This window comes from Heterocephalus glaber, unplaced genomic scaffold (assembly GCF_053883595.1).
Source record: "Heterocephalus glaber isolate CG9 unplaced genomic scaffold, H.glaber_assembly_v1.0 deba00001571, whole genome shotgun sequence".
Taxonomy (NCBI): domain Eukaryota; kingdom Metazoa; phylum Chordata; class Mammalia; order Rodentia; family Bathyergidae; genus Heterocephalus; species Heterocephalus glaber.
The window spans coordinates 7,641,643-7,666,069 of record NW_028258356.1 but is presented as its reverse complement, the minus strand read 5'-3'; the positions used below and the strand labels follow the sequence as shown (position 1 = coordinate 7,666,069).

General features: G+C 32.9%; 1 protein-coding gene across 11 annotated transcripts in view; it reads left to right on the top strand.

Moving 5' to 3' along the window:
• Osbpl8 (oxysterol binding protein like 8) overlaps positions 1–24,427 on the top strand; it is a 186,343-nt gene that overhangs the window by 115,765 nt on the left and 46,151 nt on the right. For 9 of the 11 annotated variants that reach the window (XM_087192462.1, XM_087192465.1, XM_004845006.4 and 6 more), the window contains one exon: positions 21,790–21,860. In XM_087192462.1, coding sequence (XP_087048588.1) covers positions 21,790–21,860 — 71 coding nt within the window. Of the gene's footprint in view, positions 1–13,906; positions 14,698–21,789; positions 21,861–24,427 lie in introns of those variants that run through there. The other 2 variants (XM_087192464.1, XM_004845008.4) reach the window with 2 other exon arrangements.

Sequence of the window (24,427 nt, the reverse complement as noted above, 5' to 3'; positions counted from 1 at the left end):
CCCTATTTACAAAGATTTTGTTCCTATTTTTCCATTTTCTCATGTTAATCCCATTCCCTTCTATCCTTTCCCCTAGCCCTCCTACTTCCTTCCCTTTTGCCCCTTTTCTTCCTATTTCACATTACCTATTATACATTTAGTCCTTATTTACACTTTCGGTTTCTCACACCAGAGAAACTATTCAGTATTTACACATGTGTGTCCTATTGATTTCACTTAAGAGTATCACCTCAATGTGCATCCAGTTAGCTATAAATGTCTCTAATTTCTCATTTTTTATGGCTGAGTAGCTCAGTGACACAGTGTCTGCCTAGCAAGTGCAAGGTCTTGAGTTTGATCCCTGGCACCCCCCCCAAAAAAAAAGAATTGTGAAAGGTAATAAATACTATAGTGATTGCTATTTCACATTCACCAACTAGATTAGCAAAAAGTTTGAAGTTCAACAGTTACTATGATATAAAACATTAGAAACTCATTTACCTACTAGTGGCAAAGCACATATTTGTAGAAAAACTTCTGGAAAAGTTTAGCACTAGATAGTAAAGTTGAGGATGAGTGTAGCCTAATCCTTGGCTCATATATTCTTTGGCATGTCTGAGACCTAACAAACATTTCACTTATGTGTCTCAGAATTGTTTCTAATAAGGAAAAAAAAAATTGGAAAGACCCAATGTTCATCATGAGTCCAATGAACAAACTACAGTATACTCATACAATAGAATACCATACAGTAATGAAAAAAGCTGTATGAACATGGAAGACACAAAACAAATCAGAGTTCATAAAATATGTCTATAAAATTTAAAAACAAAACGAATCAATCCTTTTATAGAGGTAGATACATTATAAAACAGAGTGGATAAAAGGAAATTTGAAATAATGCTAAAATCTGGCTGGAAGGGAGGGAGATGCAATCACATGCACATGGAACCTTCAAAGGTCCTTGCAATGCAATGCTCTTTTTCTTAAGCTGGGGGTAAGAACAAAGGTTTTCATTTTTAATGACATTGTTTACAATGTACATGTGTTAAATATACTCATATATTTTAAATGAATATTTTTACTCTTTCTAAAAGTAAGGTCTATAGCCAGAATCCTAATCCCTGTGGTACTTTCCTTGTTCTATAATTAGGAAAAAGAAGTACACTCTTTGAGTTTTTCATTTAGTTCCTTCAGTTCTGGGAATTATCCTTTATTAAAATTTATAAACTTCTTGATATGTGGTATTTAATGTCCTTTTATGAAATAATGGAGGTTGTGAATTTAGATTTTTAAAAAATTATATCTTATCAAAATGAAACCCTGATAGTAATCCCCACAATTTTTAGGAGAAATTTTACTGATCCACAAAATTAAAACTCTAGAAACTGCAGGTTTATACCATTTACCATGTGAGGGTCTTGTGGACAGAGTAAAGAAGAAAAACTCCTGTAGAATAGGTAAAGGAATGATGTAAAGTTAGATATATGGTTGCAACCATGGAACCAAAACATTTCCATCACTGAAAAGTTAATCATTTTTTGCTGTGTGGTGAGAACACTTAATATATTCTTTCTTATCAAATTTCAAGTATACAATACAATATTGTTACATATAGTAGCCACACTCTACATTAGATCTCAAGAACTTGTTCATTTTGTATGACTAATACTTTGTACACAGTGATTAACATTGCCCCAACTCATTGAACTCTGGTAACCATGCTGACTGTGCTTCTGTGGTTCAACTATGTGAGACTCTACATAGGAAAATGTTCATACAATATTTGTCTTTCTGTGCCTGGCCTATTTTACTTAGCATAATGCCCTCCAGGTTCATCCATGTTGTTGAAAATGGCAAGAGTTCCTTTTTTCAGACTGAATAATGCTGTTGTATGTCTGCCCCCATGTCTTATCCATTCTCCATCGGTGAACAGTTTTGGCTGGTATGAATCTTGGTTATTGTAATAATGCTGTGGAGAACATGGGAGTCCAGATAACTGTTTGAAATACAGATTTTATTTTTTTGACTATATAACTAAAAGTGAGGGTACTGGATCATAAATTTCTATTTTTAATAGTTTGAGGACTCACCATATATTTTTCCTAATGATTGTGCTAATGTACATTCCTACTAATCGTGTGCAAGGATCCCTTATTCTATACATTCTAGCCAAAAGTTATTTCTTGTCTTTTTTTTTTTTGGTACCGGGGATCGAACTTGGGACCTTGTGCTTGTGAGGCAGGTGGCAGAACCACTGAGCTAAATCCCCGGCCTTGCTTGTCTTTTTTTATAATAGCTATTTTAACAGGTATGAGCTAATATCTCATTGTGTTTTGATTTTCATTTCCCTGATGATTAGTGATGCTGAACATTTTTTCAGATACCTGTTAGACATTTGTGTATGTGGGGTTTTTTTCTTTTTTAAAATCCATATATATATATAATATATATATATTATATATATATATCCATTGTCTATTTATAAATCATTATTCATTTATTTGCTATTGAGTTCCTTACATATTTTGGATATTAATCATAAATCAGGTAAATAGCTTATAAATATTCCTTTACATTGGTTGTCTTTTCACTGTCAATTGTTCCCTTTGCTATGAAAGAGCTTTTTCATTTGATATAATCTTACCTATTTTTGTTTTGTTGCCTGTGCTTTGGATATCATATCCAAAAAATCACTGCCCTAACCAATATCAACAAGCTTTTCTGTTTCCTTCTAGTTTTAAGCTCTTACATTAAGTCTTTGAGTTCATTTTTGCATATGTTTTGAGTAAAGGTACAGTTTTAGTCCTTTACATGTGGCTATCCAAATTTCCACCACCATTTATTGATGACAGTATTCTTTTTTTTTTGGTATCGGGGATTGAACTCAGGATCTTGCACTTGCGAGGCAGGCAGCAGCACCACTGAGCTAAATCCCCAGCCCGAGAGTACTCTTTTTACATTTGTGTATTATTGGCACCCTTGTTGAAGATCAGTTGACCATAAATGCATGGATTTATTTATCAACTCTATTTTGATCCACTGGTCTATATATCTGCTTTTATGCCAGTACCATATTGTTTTCATTAGTGAATCTTTGTAATATATTTTGAAATAAGAAAGTGTACTTCCAGCTTTGCTCTTTACTATTTTTGCTCAAGATTGCTTTGGCTATTTTAGATGTTTGTGATTCCAAATTAATTTTATGGAGTTTTTTTTTTGTGTTCCTCTAAAGAATGCTATTGAGGTTTTGATACAGATCGCATTACACCTGTAGATTTCTTTGATAATATAGAAATTTTAACAATATTCCATTTTAACCATGAAAATGGAGCATCTTTCCATTTTCATGTATCTTCTTTAATATAATGTTCAGCATATAAATTTTCCTCCTCTTTGGTTATTCCTAAATATTTTGTTCTTTGTATTGCTACTGTAAATGTGGTTGCTCTTCTGATTTTCTTTTTAGATAGGTTATTATTTGTGTATAGAAACCACTGATTTTTGTGTCCTACAACTTTACTGAACTTGTTCATTAGTTCATTTGTTTTTTTGGGGGGGGTTATTCAGTCTTTAGATTTGTCTGAATATATACAGTTATGTCATTTGCAAACAGATAGTCATACTTTCTTACTGAGTGTCTTATTTTTCTTGTGCAATTGCTCTTGCTAGGATATCTGGTACTGCATTTAATTGGAGTGGTGAAAGTGGGCATTATTTTCTCATAGTGTATCTTAGAGAATATGCTTTCAGTTTTTGCACATGCTTTATGATGTGGTGATTTCACTGTGGTTTTTGTTCGGTTGAGGTAAGTTCCTCCTAGACCTGTGTGTTTGGAGTTGTTTTTTTTTTTCAATCACAAATGAATGTTGTAGTTTGTCAAAATGCTTTTTCTATATTTACTGAGATCATCATGTGGTTTTATATTCATTCTGTTAATGTAGTATATTATATTGAGTAATTGAACTGTCCTTGTGCCATGAGGATTAATACTGCTTGATCCTGTTGTTCTTTTAGTATACTGTTGAATTCAGTTTGCTAGTATTGAAGATTTTTGTATCTACGTGCAACAGGGATAATGTCTTGTAGTTTTCTTTTTTTGTGGAGCCTGTGTTTGGCTTAGGTTTTACAGTGGCTTTTCATTACTGATTCAGTCTTCTTATGTATTATTAGTTTGTTTAGGCTTTATATCTTCCTCCCTCCCTTTTCTCTCTCTCTCATCCTCCTTTCCTTCTCCTCTTCTTCCTTTCCCTTCTTCGACTTCTCATTATTTTCCTTCTCTTCCTCCTTCTTCCTCCTCCTCTTCTTCCTCCTCCTCCTTTCTTCCTTTTTTCCTCCTCCTTCCTTCTTCCTCTTTCTCCTCCTCCTCCTCCTTCCTCTCTCTCTTCCCTCCCCCCTCCCCATATTTGGGTTGGGAATTTAACCCAGGGCTTTCTTACTAAGCTACATTCCCAACCCATTTTTGTTTTTTATTTTGAGACAGACTCTTACTAAGTTATCTAGACTGGGCTGAAACTTGTATCCTCCTGTCTCAGCCTCCCAGTTTCTTGAGATGTAAAGTTAGATGGTGTATTTGTTGTTTTATTTAATGCAGATGTTTATCACTATTAACTGTTTTTATTTTTGCTGCAACCTACAAGTTTTGGTAAGTTGATTTTTGTTTGTTTTGAGATTTTTGAAAGTCCCCTTGAGTTCTTTTCTGACCCAGTGTTTCAAGAGTATACAGTTTAATTACATGTATTTATAATTTTCCTATTATCTTCATTTATTGATTTCTTGCTTCATTCCTTTGTGGTCAGAAAAGATACTTGAATGATTTTGATCTGAAATTTTCAAGATACATTTCCTTTTTTTACCTCACATGTGCTGTATCCTGGAGAATATTCTTTGTGCAGTTGAGAGAATACTTATTCTGGCTTTGGGTAGAAAATTCTATATACATTGATTAGTTCCATTTAGTCTATAGTGGTATTTGGCTCTGTTCTTTCCCTTTCTTCTTGTTTGGATGATCTATCCACTAGAGAAGAGTTTCCTAATATTAGTGTATTATGCTTTCTCTCTAAATCATCTTTGTTTGCTTTATATATTTAGGTAGTTTGGTGTTGGATGCATGCATAATTGTTTTATCTTCCTGTTGAATTTACCTTTGTATCATTATGTAATGACTGACCTGGTTTGTCTCTTGTGACAGTTTCAGACTTAAAGTCCATTCTGTTTGCTGTAAGAATACCCACACCTATTCTCTTTTGGTTATGATATGCAAGGAATATCTTTCACCACCCTTTTACTTTATGTGAAGTTTTAAATCTAAAGTAAGTTTTATGTAGGTAGCATATAGTTCCGTCTTGTTTTATCTGTTTTGATTGAGGAGTATAGTCCTCTTACCTTTAAAATAATTGTTCATAGGTAAGTATACTCTTGTTGATTTGTTAATGTTACCTGTTACCAAGGTTGTCAGTGGGAATGGTTACGAGGCTGGTCCCTGGGAAGATAAGACCACAGGCCATGCTAAAGTAGGGCTGGAACCAGGTCACAGCTGATAGAATCTTTTTTATCATTTGTCTTTGAGTATCACCTTACCCAAAAAAATGCCTTATACTGACATCTGTTTTGATTGGTTTCCAAAAGGTACAGAAAATAAGCATTAGTCCTATGGGTGGATTTTTAATCTTGACACCTGCTCATTTACTTTTAATATGTATTTCTCAGACTGATTACCTTAGCTAGAAAACCAGGATACTACTCCTTTTGTATAACACATTGTTGTTTGAATCTATTGAGAACAATGTGAACACATTTATGAAAATATATTTACTTTATAATTATGTAGTAGTATTTTTTTTTTGGTACCAGGAATCAAACTCAGGTCCTTGTGCTTGCGCAGCAGGCAGCAAAACCACTGAGCTAAATCCCAGGCCCATGTAGTAGTATTTTGATAGTTACATAGGTACTATTAGTTTAGTACATTTTCAGTTAAATAGATTTAGGGCCAGTAATGTAGCTCAGCAACTCTATGCCTGCCTGCCAAGCAGCAAGGTCCTGAGTTCGATTCCCAGTACCAGAAAAAAAAAAAAGAAAGAAACTCAGTTAAATAGATTTAAAAAGTTTAGTGTAGTTTCAGTTAAATAGAAACCTAAGCAATTCATTTAACATTTACTTTCTAGGAATACAATCACTCAAATTTCAATCAACTTTTAATGAAAATATACTCACACATGTTAAAAGCTCAGTAAGAACAGAAATTAAGGATTATTATGTACATAGCTCTCTTGTTTGTGCCTAACATAATTCTTAAATATATTCCTAATACATAATAGGCGCTCATTAAATTTTATTAAATAAGTTATTTTATGATAACATAAATGTATATTATATATAAATGATATGCTAAAGAACTTTTTATTCAGAGGAAAGTACTGGCTTACATTTCTTGTATTGAATGTGAATATATGGACAAGAATGCTACCTAGTCTAAAATTATTTTAAGCCAGTCTTTTAATTTTGTATGTGAATTTGCATGTAGTTTTATGTTGAGAAGATAATACTGATAATTGAGGATTTGTTATGGATGTTTTCTGAGGAAATGCAGCATAATAAAGTTGTTTTGTATAATTTTCAAGTCATATACTCATCAATGAGATTTTACTAACTATAGCTAAGAAGCTACTTTGTTCTATTAGAGGATAGGAATTGACAGAGTGCCTTATTGGTGCTCCAAGGATTATAAAATCTCTTAAAACCTACATTTATTATTTTAGGATGCAAGATAATACATATGGCTCTTGTAATACTATTATCTTAATTCAATCTAATGTATTTTCTCATGAGTGTTCATATGTTACTCATATAATTTAAATGAATTTTCCACTACAAATTAGATTATTTCAAAGCATTAGCCATGCTTGTTATTCATATTTCTTTTTTTATATAAACAATAGAGATGGTCTAGAATTTTTCCAGACAACTCATTAAAAGTTCTAAAGTTACAGTGAAATGCTGTCTCTAGTCCTAATCTTTTGACTTTGCAGGAGAAATTAAAGGCTGGGCATTTTCTCTGGGTCTATAGCAGATTCTGGAGAATCTTTTTACTGTGACTTTGTACTGTGACCTTTTCTTATATTTGCCCCTGTCTAAATGCTAACCATTTTAATGTGGAAAGGCTCACTAGAGCAGATAAAATATATATAGTTGGTCTCTTCAGTAGCAAAGTGATGATAAAATTTTATAATTAAATTTTTTTCTTTTTAATGTTAGGAGATTTCAAAAGAAAGATTGTTTGCTTCAGCATTATGCAGTCTTTTTTTTTTTTTTTTGAGGCAAGATCTTGCTATGAGGTCAGACTGGCCTTAAACTCACTATGTAGCCGAGGCTGGCCTCGAACTCATGGCACTCCTCCTGCCTCAGTTTCCCAAGTGCTGGAATTACAGACATGTGCCACCATGTCCAGCCTGTGCAGTCTTGACCATGACCCCTAGTAAAAAATCTTTTATGTCACTATTCAGAACATAATATATATGGCTACATTACAAAAAGGCAAAACAAATGATTCATGAAAAACTTTCTCTTTAATATCAGATGATGCTCTCTGATATTTTGTGTCTTGATCTGTTTGATTTTTAAAAACACTGTAACCCATCAAAATGATTTTTCAATTTCCCAATGGTAGTGACTTATATTTTGAAAAACACTTTTAAATAGTTATACTTATCCACAGGTGAAAGATTATTTCTAATAAGTACCTCACATGCGCGGTATGATCAAAATATACAGTGAATATTTAAATTTAAAGATTTGTAACAGTAAAAGACACATTACTGTTAATCCTTCTCAAAATACTCCCCCTCACTTTGAATACACGTATCCCATCATTCTTGCCACTTTCTAAAGCAGTTCTGGAAGTCTTTTTTCATATCTTTATGAGGTATGATCAAAAACACAGTGAATGTTGCTGCCAAGTGCCCTCTGATTGAAAACCAGGCTAACAAAAACATTACAGTGAGTCCTCATCTGTGTCATTCACTGGATCTGGCACCATATGACTTCTGGCTCTTGATGAAAGTCAGAATGACCACAAGAAGTTAAAATTTTGAATCACTTCAGAACATAAAGGTAGTTAGGACAGGGCAACTAAAGAGATTTATGAAGAAGGACTTTCTGAATTGCTTTAGTAAGTAATGAGAGGGATAGGATAAGTGTATTTGAAATGAAGGGAAGTATTTGAGAAAGGGATTAGTGGTAATGTGTCTTTTAAGATAATACTTTTTTAAAAATTTAAGCATTCACTATATTTTTTGATCACACCATGTAACTTTTTAAAGTATTATCATAATGATATTCCAGTGTCCTCTTTTGTAATTTTACTTGTTCTGATGCATAGGTAATGTATGAAATTGGAGAAATAGTACATTCAAATATTAACTAAGATTTTTTTAAAGTGTTTGGCTTTAAAATTGCTGTAAAATTTGCAGTGGTTAGATCTAGCCAATGTGACATAGCCAAATGTGATAATAAGAGATAAATCAGACTTGAGTGTAATTTAGTTCTTAGTCTAACTTCAAAATTAATACAAGATCTCTATGACTATAAGTAATTCTAAAATTAATTTGAGATCATAAAAAGCATATAAAATGTTTTAAAGTACATCTTCAATTCTTTAGAATAACAAATTAAATTTTGGTTTTAAATTAACAGTACCTTTAAAATAAATTTTATAACTAGTTTTTTCTCATATTGAAGAAAAGAATGTTTGTGTTTTCCTTGTGAAATTAATGTTCAGCTGGGCATGGTGGTGCACACCTGTAGTCCCAGCACTTGGAAGCCTGAGGCAGGAAGATTGCCTCAAGAGGCCAGCCTGGGCTACCTGGTGAATTCAAGGCCAGCCTGAACTAATAGTGAGACCCTTTCTCAAAAAAAGAAGAGAAATTAATTTCCAGCAGTTACATACTGTCTTGAGATCATCGCAGTATGATTTTCTTTAAATTAAATTATAAGACTATATATTTACCTTATTTATTACTATTTTACATTTATAAAATGTTTTAAAACCATCAAAGCAATACATAGAGGCACATATATACACATTTGCATGTATATCTATTTATAATTTTAAGCTCATAATTCTATGGTATATAGGCAAGACAGGTAGGTAACGAACCAGGTGTAGGTCCCATAACTATTCTATAGTGTTATTTCACTAGTTCTATTGAAGTGTTGCTTTTCAAGTTTAGAGGGCTATTTTGAGTTTTAAAAATATTTTTAAATGTTTAACATAATGTTAATGGAAGCTTTATGAAATTTATATGTGTAAATATAGATACCTCTACTCGGAGTGGAAAGGAAGAAAACATAAATGGTAGCAGGTAACTAATAGGGATGAGAAAATAAGTCTTATTATATCACATTAGTTAGTAATATTTGGGGTTTTTTACCTGCCTGTTCCTCTGAACTATTGAATTAAGAACCTGAATGTAATAATAGATCATATTTGTTGTGGTTTTTTTATGCCTCAGGCAACATTAACCACTTTGTTTTTTTAAAAGGAAATTTATGTATATATTGCTGTCAGATGTTTCATGCATTTTTTTTTAGTTTCATGCATATTGAAGACCATGCAAAATGTTTTTTTCACAGCTTATAGAGTAATAAAACCAATACTTAGGAACCTAGGAACCTTGTTTTTTTAAAAAAAGATTTATGTATGTATAGCTGTCAGATGTTTCAAGCATAATGAAGAGTATACAGAATGTATTTTTCACAGTTTATAGAATAATAAAACCAATACTTATGAACTCAGGAACCTAGATTTAGAAGATGTCATTGCCAGTGTTTTAGAAGTCCTCATGTTTTTCCCTGCCCTCCTTCTCTTCCCTATTAGACCTTCTATTTGTACCACTTGGCCACAATCCTTTCCTTTGTATAATTTTTGGGGGACCTTTTTCCTAATAATGTTACTATTGTGTATGCATGTATAAACAATGTACTTACTTTGAAAAACTGAATAATTTTCAAAGAAAACTTTAGACAAATTTAGTAGAATTTCTTTGAGTAGGAGCAATTCAGTCATTCATTGGTCAGCACTCAGAACCACAACAGTTCAGAGAGTTCTGCTCTGCAGTGTGGGCAGTGAGTATTTATAGACAAAGTGTGGAAGTAAAGTACAAAATAGCTTGATTGGTGGCAGCTGGGCTTTTTGGACATGGTCTCCTCAGTTGGGTACCTTTAATTGGCTGTAGCTCGGCTGCTTTTGTGATCATGGCTGAAATCTGGTTGTTACAAAAATTAGACTAAGTTAGGTTTCCATTCATTTACTGAATTAGGTAGTCGTTCATTTTACAGGAACTCAGAGTATAGAGACAGCCTTAGACCAGTGGCCCTAAGCTTATTTAACAGTAGCAAGCACAAACTTGTTTAGTAAAAAAAGGACACTATTGCCAGGAGATGGTAAGCTGAATAGTCTCTGGGTTATAGTTTGGCTTAGATTTCTTTGAGAGTTTAACAAGTTTTCTGTGGAAAAGATTGAGCAAAATCATTGGTGAGTCTTGGGATGCAAGGCTCATGATTGTTTGTGATTTAGGTACTGGACCCCTCACAAGAATATGCCAGAAGGAAAGATGATTTTTCTGCTTTTTAGTTCACGATGTCCTACTCGGAATAGGTATGCACTTGATCTTGGCCAAAAGGCCGAGAATGATGACACTTTGCTCTATTGGAAGCATTCTCAGCTGATAGAAACATGAGGAGAAACATGAGGAAAGAGAAGAAACCAAACCAAGGTCAGAAAAGAACATGGCAAAGGGGACCTAAGTGATTTTTCAGAAAAGATGGTAGGGTGGTAGGGGAGTTTTCAATGATGACAGCTCTTTTATTTTGGATGTCCTATTCTCTTATCCCATGCATTCTTGATTTATCATCACTTTTGCTAGAGAATATATTCTAGTACAGGCTTTCTCAACTGGAGTCTTGTGACGGAAATAAGCCCCAAGGAAAGCATTTAAATGAATATTTTCTTAATCCTCCCAAACTTACATGTATTAATCACCTTTCCAGTGCTGGAACAAAACACCTGATATTGGACCCACAATTTAAAGGAGGATGATTTTTTTTTTTTTTTTTTTACTCATGGTTTTAGAGGTTTTAGTCAGTGGTCAGCTACCTCAAAGTCAGAACATCATGACAAAAGGATATAGCTAAGGAAAGCTGCTCAACACATGGCATCCAGAAAACAGAACAGGGAAATAGTCCAGAGAGAAAGGTCCCACAGACCAGATATAGTCCCCAAGGTCACATCCCCATGCCCCACCAGGGCAAACCCATAATGTGCTTTACTAATATTCTAGACGTCTCAAACCAATCAAGTTGACAATCAAGATTATCTGTCATGATATGGTACGTGGTTGGAAACATTTTAGTATATGTGCCGCCAAAATGAGCACATGGTTAACAAACATTTTAGATGCATGGGAAATAGTTCATCTTGAATAAAGGATGTATTAGTGCATTAGGTTTAATTCTCCTTTAGAAGCCCAGGTGAGAAGGACTGACCTAGTAAATTCTTTTTTTAAAAATGCATGGAAAATAAAATTTGAGACCTGCAGTGGGAAATGTATCTTTATTTTATCCTGATATGAAATGTATGGTTTGACTGGGTTAGAGCTTCACAGTTAGAAGTCATTTTCCTATAGATTTTTGAAGGTGTTGCTTAAATTTGTGGCCTGCTTCCAGTATTATTGTTGACATCAATAGCCCATCTGACTACTGACCCAGAAGAGACTGGTGCCGTGAATTATGTGCAAAAGATTTATTTAGTGTAAACAGGCCTGATTCTCAATCCTCATTACCATTGGTTTGTGATTTGACTTTCTTGGATCTATAACATTATCACCTGTTCTCAGGTTTTCAGTGTAAAATTTGTGTTGCTGATATATTTAAAAATTACTTTCTTATGATGTTGAATTTTAGGAGGGAACATCGTAGTTCAGAATCTTCATTTTGCCATAATCTGGAACTTTTCTAGACTTTATAGATATATTACTTGATTTGACCCTCATGACAACCCGATAATATAGGTATATTTATTAGCATTTTATAAGTGAGGAAATACAGTAGAGACTCAGAAAAATTAAGTGAATTGTTCTAGTGCTAGTGAGATAAGACAGCTATAACTCCCAACCTGATATGTTGAATTTGTGTTCCCCAAAGTTGAAGAATGAATTCCAAGGAATAGTGGAGGTTAGGAGTGCGAAAGATGGAGAGAGAGAGAGAGAGAGAGGAGAGAGAGAGAAGAGAAAGAGAGAGAGGGCATCCTCAAGAGGGGAGTCCAGGTACTCAGTGGAATGAGATACACACAATTGGGAGCTGGGGAATAGGAATGAGAAATAGGAATAGCTCCTGAGAAACAGGAGTCCCAAGTATGTTGCCACCAAGGTCATCTCTCCAAGAATATTTTATAGAAAAAAATCACAAGGTGGATATAACATGGATCAAAATATAGTCAACCAGTAAGATTACAAGTATAGTTGCTTAGCTAATCTTAATCCAGTAGTGAAATGGGGCATGTAGCAAGGGCATATGGATGACATCATTAACCTTGGTCAATAATCTATAGTCTTATTAGTCTTACTTAGTCTTCTTAGTCTTAGTGTATGAGGGAGGATGGCCCATCCCTAGTGAGATAATGATCTGTTTCTAGGAGAAATTCCAAAAGGGTGGTATCAATTACAGTATAATCTCAAACTTCCACAAGTATGTAAAACTGGCCATTATGACTTTAATCTCAAGGTCTTGCCTTCTTCAGATGCTCGTTCAGCCACAGTTTTGATGTGTTCTCATCTTCTGCACTGATTCCCTTGAGGGCCTAGCCCAGCCTGACTACCTATTAATTTCTGTCTAACTTAGCAACTTGTAATACTAGGATGGAACTGAGTTTCTCCAGTTGAGAAAGCTAAACAGTTTAATTTCCCACTTACTCATTATAGGATAATGCTTTTTGTGATGCTGTGTTCTTTATGCCTTGAAAGGCAAGCACTATCAAGTGAATTAATTGTAGTAATTTCTTTCTTTCTACAATTAATGATAATTTAAATTTTTTGACATGGAGAAAAGCAAAACAATACAAAACCCTCACCAACCACCAACCTGTGAAGTTACAGGTATTAATAATAAACTTATTCACTTTGATTTAGAAATTCCTTCACCCAAGAAAAATATGTCATTGCACAGGAAATTGATTTTTTTTAAATGTCCTTTCTGGTAAAGAGAAACAGTCTAAGATTTTTGGGGATATTATGTATGAATGGATCAGCAGCCTTGAAGTATATGCATAGTGAAGAAGGAAACTGAGATCTGATGGTCAAGTTCCCATAAAAACAAACCACTAAGTAAGCTGTAACTGAATATCTTGTTGTTCACCTGAGTGAGTGCAGTGGAAAGTAAGAATTTTGATCAAAAAATAAATCTAGGGCATGTAAAGAGAGCAATTGATTAGAGGTTTCTAACTTCAATTAAGGTAGTGGATAAATGGATTTTAGTAAAGTTAGAAAATAATTCTGTAGAATTTTAAAGATTAAGTATAAAGAGATAGTGTAGCAGTATCTCATCATGGGAATAATAAAGTACCTGTTAGATTTAATGATGTAGGGTCACATTAATAGCTTAGTTTTAACCATAATTAACAAAAAGGTATTTCTATTTGTTACTCTGATAATGCAGTTGCTTTTTAAATAGAAGAATTTTAAGTAGGAAAAAACTTGTTGGTAGATTATCTATTTTGAAAAGTTTAAATGTAACAAAGAGAAACTGTAGCAGATCATCTGTTTGAAGGGAACATCTGTTGGAGCATACAGCATTATTATGGTGTCATTTTAATTTTCAGCGTTGATTGGTTTGCATTAACACTGTCTATGTGATGCATATATCCCTGCTAGAGGTAAAACTTCCATGTTTATTCTCAGCTGTAGCTGTTGGAATCCATCAGAATTGTGCTTGAAAGAATATCTTTCCTTATGAATTTTTAATCATGGTTGAGGCAAGCAGCAGATTAGATATAAATCAAGAAGTTTTAGGAAAGATAAAAAGTGTTATGTTGATATTCACTTTTGAAGTAAGCAAAAACTGAAAAGAAAAGAGTCAGAAGAGCAGGGACGTGTGTCAGCAACTACAAAAACATAATAGATCTGATAAAGGCTTGCCTTTTTGAGAAAAGAGAAGCTGACCTTATTACCTCATCTTGAATCGTTAAGTATTGATCTTGCTTTGTTTTTCTAAGGCAGCATTTCAGTGCAAGGCATTATTACACCTTTGATGAAAGGGCAGGACATTAACAGAATAGCCCGTTTTATGAGTTCACTTAAAAAAAATCAGTAGCATGGCTTAATGCCTTTCCTGTCAGTCTCTTTCTCTATCTGTTTATTGCTGATTTGATAGTCTCTAGTCCTCCTTTGCTGTTAAATGTTTGTGTCCTTTGTTTGTGCTGGTGGATTTTACTACATTTGAATGTGAGAGAAAAGCCTGTCTTTGCCAGATTGGTCTAATTAACCATCTGGGTGAGAATATACATTAAATAGACCTTCTAAATGATGAAAGAAGAGAGCTCACAACAACGTAGATTTTCTTCATGTACTGGGGTTTCTCCTGTTTTATTTCCTCCACGAATTGATGGCCGAAAGCTTGTCCGGAATGCTTCATTTGGAGGATACAATGAACTTTCTCCTTCTGTGCCAGGTTTGTTTGCTTAATCTTGCATTCTTGTCTTAATTTCTTCAAGACTTTTCATTAAAATAAACCAAGCATTTTAACATCTTGAAACTGTTTTGTTGAAACAAAACAATTCTACAATGAAAGCTTGGGTTTCAATAACTGCTTCTCTGAGGCTTGTCTTTTCCATATTTTCTCTTACAGTCTCTTCAGCTGAAACTTGAGAATGAATGAAGTAGAAATTTTGAGTACTTATAGCATAAATTTTTGCTTTAACTATGAAAGTAAATATTAGAACCCTTTGACAAAACTAAAGCCTTTCTGCATTTAAAATAAATGCAAAATGCAAAGAAATTACACTGAAGATTTTAGCAAATGGAAATCAGATATTTAACATTGATATTTGACCATTTTCTGCAGAATAGTAACTACAGTATGATTGTTGTTTAGTATAAGCTTTTTTTTTGTTTGTTTAGTATAAGCTTTAATCTTACTACTTTGTTATAATTTCAAGTCCTGACTAATGTGAAGTTTTCTACTTAAGTATAATATTTGAAATATCTCACTTTCTTCTCGATATGTGCATTGACGTGTGATTAATTTTTGCTAAGAAAACAGATATTTTAAGTAATATTTTTCAAATGAAATTAGGCATTTGGCAGCCATGATTTAGGCATTAAATAATTGGTCAGTGAGATGTAGACATAATTAACCTTTTATTATTTGAAAAAGATATAGCAAATATTTAGACATATGTTTTTAAATATAAGTACTCTTATGTTTTCCTTTCAGATTTTCAACTGCTTTATACCACAGTTACATTACTCTTAATATTATAATTTTCTTTTAAAATAAAAATATTCTTCAATACACATGACAAAAATTGTTGATTGAGACTGGTGCTTGCTTTAACCATTTATATTTCTCTGACACATTATTAAATTTGAATTAAATTTTCTGTTTTCACACTAACCTTTGTCCTTGGCCTTTTGTGGATATTCATGCTGATAAGTGGCATGTCCATTCTTCTGAGATAATGAAGCATCTTATACAGAGTGTTCACCTGGGCAAGTAGACAAATTATTGTAATTTATTTGTTTTACTTTCTTTTGTAATGGTGTTTTCCAAAGGAATTAGAAACCATAGTTCTGAACTGTGCCTAAGCAGCTTAAGCTTTAAGTAGCATTCATAATCTGTACTCAGTCTTCTTAGCATAGCATAGTTCCTTTCTTATGTTCTCCAAAGGTATCTTTGTTCAGAAGCCACTTTGAAAATACAGTGTACTGATATTTTTTAATGTGATTACGGTGTCTTTGCTTTTACAGTGAGACTTAGTTCCGTTTCTGCATTTGTCTCTGTCTCCTTGATTTTATTTTTAAGTCATTTGCTAGCACATGCGCATTGCTGACCTTCATGCCACAATCTCCTTAGTATAATCATGTGACCTTGATAAACAGTAAACTTCTTAAAGTTTGGTTTTCACTTAATTAGGTAATTAAAGACAATATTGTCAGTTTAAATGGTCAGAGAATATATTTGAGATCATTGTGATAGGTTTGTTTTAAAAAAAGTAAATTATTTCCTTCATTTCCCAATTCTTGAAATAGAGAAAAATCAAATTCATAGGAATGATTCCATATTCTCTGTAATACAACCACCTATGATGAAAAGCTTTTTAAAATATCTGCTTTACTATATTAGCTAAATATTAGGATAAATTTAAGTATATCAAAGAAGTGGCTTTTTGTTATGTATTTAAATTAAAAGTAACACTTTGCATTTTAGTTTTCCTTAGAAAAATCTTTTTGTCTTTCTGTCTCTGTCTCTGTATCTGCCTCTCCCTCTCTCTCTCTCTACCCTTTGTAATAACCTATACTATAGAGATGGCATCCATGCCCAAGTATTTATGTACCTAAAAGTAAAAATAAATAAACTTTGAGAAAAGAAATTATCTATAGACAAACTGTGAACTTAGGTACATAGATATTTTTTAGTATAGTTTGACTTAGAGATTTTTCATTCTGTGCAGTTTCTTGGTTCTTGGCTGTGTTTAGTATAGTTAAAATTAATGTAGCAATTCTGCATTTAATTTATAGATATTTATTATATCTGCATTTGCGTATATATACACATATATATATAATCTCATTTTAATAAGACTAACAGAAAATTTGCATTATTGTATTTAAAGCATTAATGAACCAAGTTCCCTACTGAAGTATATAAAAAGGTTACACCTTTGTTCAACGATGATATTACTTCTACTCTGTTAATAAATGAGGTTAAGGGCAGAGTGCTAATTTGTTCAGGAATGATACTCTGATGCATTAGAAGGAGAAAGTAAACCCTATGTACTTAAATAAGAGATTATCAAATATGAAAATTATTTGTAGAAGAGAAACTGAAGTCCCTGGTATGTAAAAGAAGAACTTGACTCTGGTCATATAATTACATGAGATAGAAGTTATAATTATCATGAATCTGATTATTTCCAAAATGAGAAAATTAGAACAAAAATATATGGCAGACTTTTTTATGAAACCAAGTTAAATGTAATTTTTTTAATAAACTCTTTAACTAGAAAATTCTCTATTTGCTTTGATGGGTAAGAGCATTTCTGAAAAGCACTAGTATTTCTCTTTATCAGAAACTCATGGTTATGTCTACCAATCATATATTTCCAAGAATACTCACAGCACTATTGTTCATAATGGGGAAAAATTAGCAATCATACAAGTGTCTGTCAGTAATGGAATGGATACATAGTGGTATAGTCCCACAGTGAGATTCTAATCAGCAGTGAAAATGAATGAAATACCTGCTGTGATAAGTTACTAAATAGTACTGTACTGGCAAAAGTCAAGACAACTACTTTTTTTTTTTTTGGTACCAGGGATCAAACGCAGGACTTTGAGCTTGCCAGGCAGGCGGCAACAATTGCACTAATGACATTAAGCAATTCTCAATTTCTTCATTTGGATGGCAGTTACCTAAGTATGCCTTGTATTTGTTAGGTTATTCGTTTATAGTTTTTTAAAGGTATACTATATTTCACATTTTAAAAAACTTTAGAAGTAAAAATGGCATCCAATTTGTTACCAGTTTTTAAAATATAAGTAAGGTTCACACCCTTCTTTTCTCACAATTAGTTATGGAATGTGAACATGAAAACAAATAATTGCATTACATTGCAGTGCATACTGTAGTACAGGTATGTGTAAAGTATATATCTCTGAGAATTGGAACTATCAATGCAAGACCTCCCAGACAGGTGGCTTGGCATCCTGAGCCACATCATGGTATTGGAGAAACAGCATGAATTTTAAAGTTAGACCTAAGTTTCATTCAGCTCTGGTACTGTCAATTATTGAATTAGTCAACTTAATTTTGTGAGTCTTGGATTTTTTTTCAGCTATATAAATATGGTTCATATTTGCATATGTGATATATGGTAAAGATTATTTTTAAAATGTAAGATAGAATCTATCATGTTACCTTTCACTCATGAGGGTTCCCGCAAATGGGTATTGGTTGTTTTATTCTTAGTGTTTTCATTAATATTATGGAGTGGCTTATTATTATTATCATTATTGTTGACAAATGAATTAGAATTAACCAGGTATAGAATAAGCTAAAGGAATATAAACTAAGTAGGAAAGGATGGCAAAGCAAGAAATGTCTAATAAACTGGAAAACTAGGGAAACATATATATTTGTCTTTTCATTGATGTATAACTCATGTATAGTTAAATTGCAACTTTTTGAATTTTTAATTACATATAGATACTTATAATCACTTCCCAGATCTTCAGAAGGTTACCTCATGCCCCTCCCCATCAGTACCTCCTATAGCAAGGTAAATGACTTTTCAGTCGCTAACCTCACAGAACAGATTTATAAATGGAATCATATGGTACCTTCTTTTCTTTTTCTTTCGTTTTGTTTTTTTTGATAGGGATAGATGACTTCTTTTACTCAATATATCTATTGTTTTGTTCTTTTTCATAGTGTAATATTCCATTACAGGACCATACTATGTGTTCATGTATTCTATTAATAGTGGTGTGAATCAGTTGCAGCTTTTGACTGTTAGAAATAAAGCTGCTGTGATTCTTCTACCTTTCTTTTAATGAGCATGCATACTCATAACTGTTGTAGACACTGCCAAATAGTTTTCCAAGGTGATTATGCTACTTTAAAAATCCACTAGCAATGAATAGAGTTCCAGTTATTTCCTGTTCTCATCTGTACTAGAATGGTATTAGTTCCTTAGTTTAATTCTCTTGATAGAAATGTGGATTCTATCTCACTTGTAGGAATGGGGAGGATAGTTGTGAAAAGATTTTAGTACCCCAAATCATTACAAGCAAATTTGGTGAGGGGGAAAAAAAACCCTATTCTTCATTACTAATAGGGTCAATAATGTATTCTGGAGTTTAGGATTTTGTCTTTAAATATAACTATTGTAATAAAGAAAGAATTTTAAAATAATGCTGAATTCTCATACACAATGGAAAATGACTAAAGAGTCAAAAGTATTTTGGTCGAACCCCTTTGGCTTCTGATAAATATATTTTCATAACAGACTTTGTCAGATAAGATTATTTTGCACTTTAGGAAAAGTAGCTTTGTCTAGTCTTACAACAGAGTCCCTAGTGTGACAATTTTTGCCTTGCTTCTTTGGAATTTCTCTTGAAATTTTATGTACAATATGACTATTTTCACTTTAGAACTTTAACCATTTTTGTATGTTCTGTGTTCTTTGCAATTCACACTGGTCACCTAATTTTTAACTTTTTTTGAAATTAAACACATTTGACCACTTGTAAGACATTTTAAAAAGCATTTTGCTTTACCCATCTATAATTTTAAGTAACTTAGAGTAATTGGGACAAGCTTTTAAGATAATCATATAATTTACAAGTTTGAGGTATAGAGACCTAAAATGGGATTCATTTGGACTTAACAAGTAATACATAATCTAGATTTGTGAGTCTCTCTCTTTTTTTTTTTTTTTTTTGGTACCAGAATCGAACTCAGGACCTTACACTTGTGAGGCAGGCAGCGGAACCACTGAGCTGAATCCCTGGCGAGTGCCTTTTTTCAATATTTGACACTTTTTATAAGACATACCTGCATTTAAAAAGTCTATTCTGACTTACAACTTTTTTAAATTTACTGTAGTATTTTAAAATAATGTAAATATAGACACAATAAACAAGGCATTTTTCCTACTCTGATACATGGATTGATCTAGATTCAGCTGAAACCAAGACACTAGAGAAATTGAAGTCTGTTCTTTTGAGAATAAAAGAAAAGACTTTTCTATTTATATTCTATATTTTTAGAAAAATCTTTGTTCTCTTGCACGTGTGTTTAGAAAATCTTTGAAGTTGTTATTTGCTAGTAGTAAGAATTTTTATGTTTACTGCTTTGTATAAATAATTTTTTTAATGAATTATGTAACTTTTTGGTTTCCCTTACACTAAGCTCCAAATTTTTGTAAGTTTTCACTTAAAATTTCATGCTGCATTTGTGAAAAAATATCCTCCCTACTGCTAGAATTGAGTGATGCTTCTTCTTTCTTCTTTTTCATATTGTAAAAGTAATTGAGTAAAATATCTGACTTAAGAAAATAGAATAGATTTGTTTTAGTTATTATAAACCAAAAGCAGAATAAGAGGTACTGTCACTGATATGCTAAAAATAATTTTGAAATGCTTCAGGTAATGGTAGTATAATTGTACATGTATTTCTTAATACAGAACAAATAATTATATAGTTAATATTACCTCTCCTCAAAAGTAGAAAGAAGGGCCAGGGATTTAGCTCAGTGGCACCGTGCCTGCCTCACAAGCACAACATCCTAAATTCGATCCCCAGTACCAAAAAAAAGAAGTAGAAAGAATCACAATAAATTGTATACTGTTCCTTTAATACTTGAAGTACAAATTTTATTAACATTCTTTAGTTGAATTGTTATAATAATTTAATAATTTGTTAATTGCTTCAGCATAGAGCTATTTTAACGTTATGTGAATGCAAGGGTATATGTGTGTTTATCCCAGTACACTCATGTATTTTATGTCCAACCTTTTAGCATTTGTTGAGCAATAGACAATGATAATATAGTCAACATTAATAAATGTATACTGTGTGTCAAGTACTATGCTAAGTGTTTTTTTCTTTTCTTTTTTTTTTTTTTCTCTTTTTTTAGGGGGTGGGCAGCATAGGGATAAGGTCTCACTGTGTTGCCCAGGCTGACCTCAAACTCCTGAGCTCAAGTGCTCCACCTATTCCAACCTCACATATATCTGGGAGAACAAGTATATCCCACTGCAGGTTTATTTCTCCAAGCCCTCATTCCAGGTTTATTTCTCCCATCTTTTAAAATCACCTATATTTGAGAATATTTCCATTTTTATAGTGGTGTGAAAGTATATTTGCTTGGGTCTGTCATTTGCTCTTTTTAGAAACCATCTCACTAGACTAAAAGCTCTATGAGGGCTGATTTCATACAGAGTGCTGTAGGAGCACCGAAAATGGCTATTTAGCCTGATTTTGGTGGGTTCAAGGAAGGACTTCGTTGCCTCCCTAAGCTGTAATTAATTCTAAATAAGTACACTAGAGATGACTCTTTAAAGATCTATAAACTATTACAGTATAAACTGTATATATAGTATATAGACTGTATATACAGTCTAGACTTCCTGCACTGATACACATCAAATATAGTCTATATCTTAAATTGAAGCCGGGTGTGGCACATGCCTGTAATCCCAGTAATTGGAGAGCTATAAAGCAGGAGGATCATAAGTTCGAAGCTAGCCCAGCTAGGTGGCAAGACACTGTCTCAAGAAAAGCAGAGAAAGGCCAGGGATTTAGCTCAGTGGTTTGGCCGCCTGCTGCACAAGAGCAAGAACCCAAGTTCAATCCCCGGTACCAAAAAAAAAAAAAAAAAAACCAGAAAAAAAGAAAAATAAATATATATGTATATATATGTTCACTAAAATGTGAATATATGTTCACTAAATTTTATATGTATATAAAATGTTAACATTAATGACTATATATATTCAAAAATAACAATACTGAGATATTGACCATTTTTTCCCAAAGGTTTTGAAAGAGGAAGGGAAGATATTTCTCAAAATAGAGATGAATCTTCACTTTCCATGTCAAAGAGCAAGGTAAGCATATTGTTGTTCTAAATCTATGATTATGATATTTTTCTAATATTTATGATGAGAGAACTGAAATCCTATCCAGCTTTTATGGGATGTTTCTTAGGTTGGTATGTCTAAGCCAAGTAGTATGTATGAAAAAATAAAGTTCTACTGGAACTGATTTAAGTGCCGTTGGTTACTCAGAAAAACAGCCGGCAGGTACCCAGTGCTTTCTCCAGAGTAATATTGTTTCTGGTGTGTTTTCCACAGTAGTACTTCTCAGACTGGAGTTTGGGGATTCCATTCAGAGATATTCTAAGTTTCATGTCTTATAAAATGAGAAAAAATTCTTTTAAGTTTTTGAGTTTATTTATTTGACAAAACATATATATTTTACCAGTTAAAGGACAAAGATCTTTGCAGTAATAGCCTGCAATTAAATTTTTTTCCTAAGACCTAATTTCTTAAATCAGTCTTTCTCAAACTAGAATACTTTTACTTATTCTTAGATGTGTTTAGAATTATTTCTTTAAGAAAACCTACTCAAATTTAAGAAACACTATAATGATGTAGCAATTTCCTACACTGAATTTTCTAAAATTTGTCACAGGATTTGACTTTTTTTTTTTTTTTTTTTTGGATTTGACTTTTGACTGTTATTTCTGATCAGATTTAGTAGCAACAGAAAAAGCTTTTATATTTTGGAATATACTTAAAAGACTAAGAAAACCTATTTCCTTTTTCTTCCTCTTTTCTTTTTTCTTTTTTGGTACTGGGAATTGAACTCAGGGCCTTGTGCTTGCCAGGCAAGTACTGCGCTGCTGAGCTCTATCCTCAGCCCAGAAAACCTATTTATTAAGCCATTAAATTCTCTGCTCTTCTCAGCAGTAGGCTCTGCTCCTACTACCTTCTGTTTTTGTTCTTGGGAGTGGTTAAGAAGATTACACAATATTTTTATTTGTGATTTTATGGAAATTTTATTCGCATTTAACTTTTCAAGTATTCCTTACATGAAGGTCCATGTACCATATGTGTATTAAGGATGGAAGTTTAATAATACATCATACATATTTATATAATTTTACATAAGAAATGCCTTGATTGTATGGGGAGAAAAGATTATTTTCCCACCCATTGCAGGATTCATGGCTAATACCCTTATAACAAAAGACAGATTGACAAGAGAAAAAGCATACAGATTTATTTAATATAAATTGTGTGACCATTAAGACAGTGGTCAGTAAAGTTTATGAAGAGAAAGTTATTTATTAAAATATTTCTAATAGAGGGCCGGGGACTTAGCTCAGTGGTTCCGCTGCCTTCCCCTTAAGCGCAAGGACCCAAGTTCAATCCCCGGTACCAATAAACAAAACAAAACAAAATATTTCTAATAGAATGGTTTATGGTTTTAATTTTTGGTCTGTTAAAAGTATGTTGAAGGCCAGGGATTTAGCTCAGTGGTTTCGCCGCCTGCTGCACAAGCACAAGGACCTGAGTTCGATCCCCGGTACCCCCAAAAAAGTATGTTGATACAGGAAACTGATGTAGTAATGTATAAACTATATAACTTTTTCACTGGTTCATTATTTTGTCAAAACTAGACCATGTAACAAGGATTCCTGGGGTTTGTGGTAACACACTCATTAACTCGTAAGCTAATACTGTTAGTATTCTTCATTTAATAATATGTAAGCGGGTCAGGGATTTAGCTCAGTGGTTCCGCCGCCTGCCTCACAAGCGCAAGGTCCCGAGTTTGATCCCTGGTACCAATAATAATAATAATAATAATAATAATAATAATAATAATATGTAAGCATATTACAGTATTCATTTCCTATTAAATTGTGGGAAATAAAATGTCATTTTAAGTTATCCTCTGATACTAGCCATTACAACTTTGGGTTCCCAGGGCCAAGGAGAAGACAGAGACCCATTAACCTAGAGGAACTTTGTGACATTAGTTTGGTATCACAACGTACAGCATAATTTTAGGAATAAGTGATTTGATGTTTCAAGCCTAGTACTTAAAATCAGTAACTTTAGCAAAAATTTAACCAAGTTGATCCCCCCCTTTCTATATTCAGTTTCTGCAGTTTTCTTTCAATATAGTCAATACTATCACCATAAGCTAGTATTTTGTACCAAGTAGCAGAGACATTTTTAGCAGATATGAGAGAAATTAGACACACATGCCAAGTTTATTTTCATTTTATTAGTAGATGAGATATTTTATTGAGTCTTTCCTTTTCTTCAGGTCATACCCTGGATATTGTTGATGAGTAAACATGATGCCCCCTGAATGGGTCTGATAACCGAATGAGGGAGTTATACTCAGAAGCTTTTATCCTTGATCATATCTAGTGATATGCAAGCCTGGCCATTCTACAGTTCAAAGTCACCATTTAGATCACGTTGTTTATAAATTCTTAGTACTAGTAATATTGCTAAGAAGTCTTTTAAGTGTCCTCTCCAGTATCTAATGCTAGGAAAAATTTTAAATTTTAGGACATTGAAGGAATATGTTTGATTTTGTTCTAAGATTTATCGAAACAGCCTTTAGTTTTGCGCTCTTCAACCCTGGTGAAAGATTG